Source organism: Rosa chinensis, chromosome 7 (genome assembly GCF_002994745.2).
Source record: "Rosa chinensis cultivar Old Blush chromosome 7, RchiOBHm-V2, whole genome shotgun sequence".
In the NCBI taxonomy this organism is placed as follows: Eukaryota; Viridiplantae; Streptophyta; class Magnoliopsida; order Rosales; family Rosaceae; genus Rosa; species Rosa chinensis.
In genome coordinates, this window is record NC_037094.1 from 64,723,900 (window position 1) to 64,729,832 (window position 5,933).

Below are 5,933 nucleotides of genomic sequence, written 5' to 3' on the forward strand. Positions count from 1 at the left end.
CTTGGAGAAAAACCCAAAGACCTGCTTCATTCAGATTGACGTTAGAGCAAATGCACCCCAAGAGTCAATAGGCAGAGGCAAAAGGCAAGGTCTTGCCTCCCATTTGTGCACTATTCAGTGATATTGCCTTTGCCTCCCAATTTTTTCATGCACCCCAGAGACGCAAGATCAATGCCTCTCAATCATTCACTATTTAATCCAAAGGTTGTTTTTTTATAGATGTAATCCAATGGTTGTCTTCTTGGTAAAAATCATGCTTGCATAATTACATAGCGGGTCAAATATAGCCGTTGAACAAAAGTTGAACAAAAGCAACTGATTTTAATATATATAATTACATAGTGAAGCCCATGTGCCCATAATTGGTCGACCAAGTGAAAGTCCAAGAATTGCCATTGGGCTTGGTCGGGAACGCCTCTGATCGTCCAAGAAGCTTGCGGTGCATGCAGCGTTTTTTATTTTTTGCCATTTTGGCTGGTCTTGGACGTCCAAGATCAGTGCAGTGCATTTGCTTTATAGGGATAACGGTCTGCCCCAAAGTATGATTCTCAATTTTTTTTTTTGGTTTGATCACCTGCTTTTCCGCCTAAAGATTTCTGAAAATTTGATCGAAATCTTGATTGAACAGCCCTACAATATGATCGAAAATTGATCAGCCGTACAGGTTCTGGATTACTCTCTCTCTATTGTTTTGTTGATGGGATTGTGGGTTGAATTCTAGTGTATCTTGTTGCATCTTGATATATTGTTTGCTTAGGTTAATTAAAACTTCTGAGCATTCCTTGTTGCCGTAGCAATCCTATGTTCAGAAGTCTAGATTAATCATAAGTTTAGACCAAGAGTTGTAATATTGAGTTTGAAAGCGTCTTTGGTCCCCATAGGAGGTTAAACATTCACAATTCAATATTAGCATATAACAAGAGGTAGAAGTCACATTCAGAGGTTTTTAGACATATTCTTCTTGCCACTCTAGGTGTTGATATCGATCTAATTAACCTAAAGTTGGTTTTTTGGCCTTTGGTTATGGGATTTAGTCGTGTCAATTGTCCTCTTGCCACCCTAGGTAAAGCTGACACATTCATATACATTGGGGTTATTAAGCTTTCATTGCCTAGTTCTTAATTTTCAACTAGCAGGTAAATCAAGGAACTTATTTAATGTCTTAAGTGCTAATCATTCTTGGGTTATCAAGCTTCCATTTAAGTATTAAATTTTTGTTTTCATGCGTATGGAGCTTTAGAATGAAATCTGTTTGCAGTTTGGTTTTCTTATGGAATATCTCTTGCTTATTTTCTCACTTCACTCTTATTTTATTTGAAGGGATGAATCAAAAATCCCAACTTCTTTCTGCTATGACTTCTTTATTTTGGAATTTGATTTAAATAAGCCTACACCTAGAAACCTTACCTGAAATCTTGCTTCAACAGTAGTGTCCAAGTTTATGACTATAGTGCATGATAACCTGCATGTCCAATTCAAGATCAATTTTAAGTCTTATCGGCATTGTCCTTAAACTGGGGGAATACACATCAAATATGCGCTTGTTTGACTTGCAAGGTCCTCAGTATCATGCATATTCCTATGATGAGTACTCAAAAATAGTCATCATTCCTTATGAATAAAGCAATCTTATATTCGGTGGTATACTTGTTTTAATCTTGTGTTCAGTGGCTGTCTAAATCAATTCCATTGCTCGTTAAGATATCATTTTGCTTTTTAGCTCAGTGTGTAAAGTCAATTACAGTAACTTTGCTATTAAATAACTATGAAAGCTTTGTTTAGGTCGCATATTTTTTGCATTTTTGGTAAACAATATTTTATAGTTTTGGTCTTGGGGATGGAAATTTCATATTGACCAAATTTTAAAGGGAGAGAAAAATGTGTGTACAACTCAGCTGATAATTTTTGTGAATCTTTTCCATAAAGGTGTCATGCATGTTGAAGTTGGAAATTTGGCAAATTAAGAGGAGTAGAAGGAAGTTAATTTTTCTTGCACTTATCAAAACCATTTTGGCCCTTCCTGGATAAATACTAATTTGTTTAATATTTCATTACCTTGTTCTGTTTTAGCTGTTTGTGTCTTCAGTGAAGTGGTTATTAAATACCTTATGTTCTTAAGTACCTTTAGGTGCATTGCCTGTTTCTGAATAGTATAAGATAGAACATCCAGATCAGTTTGTTCATTCTCTTCTGCATATTAATAAATGTCTGATAGATGAGCACAATTGCATATGGCCTTTTGATAAAAACCATGTTGAAGATAAGCACCAAACACTTTATAATATTAAGAACACAAACTGTCTGCATTTCAGAATTTATACCTTACCAAGAATTAACAGTACTACCTGCCAATTCTATATCTATATTTTAGCTATATATATATATATATATATATATATATATATATATATATATTCAAGGTTCTTCTAGTCAATGCACTTATATGATTGTCATCCTAAGAAAACTCAATGTTCTTGAATCAGTGGGAGTATTTTTCAGGTTATTTATTGTTAGGTTTGGCTATATTGCTGTAAACAATGAAGTTTTCTAGATTAAGTGTTCATGACACAATTCATCAAAAGTTTCTTTTCAAACAATTTTCTGAGAGTTTTTGCTTCATTTGTTCTGCACTTCATTGAATTCACCAAGTCTAATGCTGCTAAGAGTAATGTCTACAGAAATTACATTTTTCTTGAACTCTTTTTATGGATTAAACAGCATTAGTTTCAGGTATTGGTTTTCATAACCATTAGTTGGACTAAATACATTCTGCTTTAAGTCATGTTAAGATTGTGGGAATACTGGCAGATTTGTTGCTTTAGATTAGTGGGAGGCCTAAATTGATATTCTGAATCAATAAATTTTTAATGCTGCAAACCTTATTGAACTTTAAATCAGTTAACATTAACTTTTGAAGTTCATATTTTAGGATTTTGTTGGTTCTGACTTATGTAGCAGTGTTGAATTTCCTGCATTCATTTCATCTTACTCGAGTGAGCTACTTCAGATTTGTAGCGTTATTTGCAGATATATTACAACATGCTGATGAAACTTGTGTTGAGCTTCTTTAGAAGCCTTAAGTTGCAGATTCTTTGGTTAGAATAATCCTTATGAATGGATCATGCATTGTTTACTTGCATTACAGATTATTATTGTAAGTAAACTGAATTTTCATGTACAGTAGATTGATAGATGGCTCCTGTGTTCTGTGAAAGGTTATATTATAATTACAGGGTGTGATGCTTAGGTAGGTGTTTGATTTCCTGCAGTTTAATATGATCAATCAATCAATCATAGAATGACTGAGTTTAGGGATGGTTTTATGATTCTAGCTTGTCTGTGTGCATGCTTCATAATTACTACATTTGATACAGTAGCATTCTTGTTGTTTGAACATTGATAGTCCAAGTGGAAGCGAGACTGTAAGAATAATGTGGACTTATCAATGTTCACTATGAACCACAACATCTTAGCTACCTGTTTGCAGAATAAGTAATTAGAATGCTTGAATTGTCAATTCCATGACCTTTTTACTATATAATTAGTACTGAATATGGTATCTATTATAGAGTAATCCTAAATGTACATGAATAGTTTGGCAAATGTCTATATTGATTAGGACTACGAATCCTTTATGGGAGGTACTTAGTCTTGTAATGCCTATATATATAGTCTTAGATCCCTGTTCTTTCAATCATTACATTCGTACTCTGCTCCATAAGAGAGCATACAGGATTGAACAGAGGAGAAGATCTATCATGACTAAACTAAGTTATTATATATATAATATATATTTTTTTCATCTTATCATTATGCACATGCTAGTTGTATTTACATATTGTGTTCTTAAGATTGAGTACTATCACATATTTGCAACTACATAGAATTCACTAGATGTATAATTACATGATCATTCTGGACTAATCTAGACTAAGTACTTCAGAACATGTTCTAGACTAATTTAGATAACTAGAGAATGAGTTAGAAAGCTCCAATGTGCATTACTGTTTCAATAGCAATAAACAAAGCTCGAGAAAGGACCTTAAACTAGTAGCTCTTATAACCTTCCCCCTTCTTGGAGCAGTTGCACTTCTATTACTCTTTCTATTTGTATTTGTACTAAAAAGAAAAGAGAAGCATCCACATCTATAAGAAAGCAACATGGAGGAGATCTTTGATTATGTATTTAGGTTAAATGGAAAAACCATGTATGAGGAAATCATAAATGCAACCGAAGATTTTGATTCTTTGTATTGCATTGGAAAGGGAGGACATGGACATGTCTATTGAGCAAGTTTGTCATCTGCCAACACAGTAGCTGTGAAGAAACTCCATCTGCTACGAAGTGATGACAAGAATTTTCAAAAGGAATTCTTGAATGAAGTCAGGGAACTAACTGAGATGCGACACCATAACATTGTGAAGCTCTTAGGTTTTTGTTCGCATAGAAGACACTCGTTTTTGGTTTATAAATATCTAGAAAGGGGTAGGTTGGCCACAATGCTGGGCAAAGATGATGAAGCTGGGGAGATTTTTTTTTTTAATATTTTTTATTTTTTTTTTAATTTTTTTTTTAGAAACGATGAAGCGGTGTTGGAGTGGAGTAAAGGGTTAAATATCAGCAGAGGTGTTGCTCATGCCTTGTGTGACATGCACCACGATTGCTTGCCACCAATTGTGCATCAAGACATATCGAGCAAGAACATTTTGCTGGATTCTGAATGAGTCCTAGTGGTTCAGATTTTGGCACAGCTAAGTTCTTAAATTTAGAGTCAGCAAATTGGAATGTCCTTGCAGGCACATATGGTTATATAGCACCAGGTAATATTTTTTTCTCTTTTCTGTATGGGACTTTTATTTTTATGCTGTTGCAGTTTCATCTAATGCACTCTTTGGTTCTGTTTTTTTTTCAAATTTCAGAACAAACTGATTTCTTTGAATCTTTTTCCTATTTCTATACTGTTGTACTGGTCTGGATATTGGTTTAACTTCATAATCAATTTATGGAAATTTCCTAAGTGACTTGTGATTGTTGTCTTTCTCTTGTCTAAAACAAAGTAAGACACCGAGATTGTGCATGATTGGATTTCTTAAAACTTAAGTCATTGTATAATTATAATATGCCTCATTTCGGTACTGATAGTTCAACTTTTATGACCTTTATGTTAGCAGTCCTTGCTTATACAATGCAAGTGAATGAGAAATGTGATGTCTACAGCTTTGGACTTTGGAGTTGTAACACTGGAAATAATTATGGGAAGGCATCCAGGAGATCTTCTCTTACCTTTACTATCAGGATTGTCATCATCACCTGTGTTACCAGCCCATCAAATGCAAATTGTGGACGTTTTGGACCAACGTATCACTGCTCCTACAGATGAAGTTGCAGGGAAGGTACCCTTTCTTGTGAAGACAGCATTTTCATGCTTGAATTCCAGTCCTGAATGTCGTCCAACAATGAAACAAGTTTCTCAACAACTAGAAACTGAGAGGCTGCATTTGTCAAAGCCATTGTATCTGAGATGTTGCTTACCCTCAGTGGTTACCTGTGGTGAATTGCTTGCCCTCAATGGTTTGACTACCTGAGATGTTGAGAATTAGGGAATGTACTTCTTTCATTATTGGAATTATACTCCACATACTTGTGTACTATGGCTCGTATAGGATAGAACAACGTACTACGACTAATAGAACAGAGATTTATGTTTGCTACAAGTAAATAAAGAAGGGATTTTCGTACAAAGAATGCAGGTCATTACTTTATTGAAGTGCGATGGCAGATTTTTGACTTCTGAGCATCTTGTGATGCAGTGATATGGTTACCACCTGAGCATCAATGGCCGGCCACGCTGTATGTGGTTAGAGCATCTCCCATGGAAATGGTTTTAGCCTACCAAAAACAGAATATTCCCTCTAATATGCTTTTTTAGCCT

The 5,933-nt window shown here is 34.7% G+C and overlaps 1 protein-coding gene across 2 annotated transcripts; it reads left to right on the plus strand.

Annotated features, from left to right (window-relative positions):
* Positions 1-576: 576 nt before the first annotated feature.
* On the plus strand, positions 577-5,692 carry LOC121050821 (MDIS1-interacting receptor like kinase 2-like). Of its 2 annotated transcripts, XM_040512084.1 has the most exons (3): positions 577-664; positions 4,578-4,821; positions 5,219-5,692. In XM_040512084.1, exons 2-3 carry the CDS (start codon positions 4,722-4,724, stop codon positions 5,584-5,586), a joined length of 468 nt encoding a protein of 155 aa, XP_040368018.1. In that variant the 5' UTR covers positions 577-664; positions 4,578-4,721; the 3' UTR covers positions 5,587-5,692. The 2 variants fall into 2 exon arrangements, 1 of the variants encoding a protein (XP_040368018.1); XR_005804086.1 differs by lacking the exon at positions 577-664 and having other exon boundaries at positions 2,539-4,821; positions 5,173-5,692.
* Positions 5,693-5,933: the final 241 nt, after the last annotated feature.

What these genes read in the sequence shown, in the direction of transcription:
- LOC121050821 (XM_040512084.1), top strand. Translation starts at nt 4,722, where the DNA reads ATGAGTCCTAGTGGTTCAGATTTTGGCACAGCTAAGTTCTTAAATTTA. An exon ending in ATATGGTTATATAGCACCAG is followed by an intron (nt 4,822 to 5,218) that starts GTAATATTTTTT and finishes TGATGTCTACAG; the next exon opens with CTTTGGACTTTGGAGTTGTA.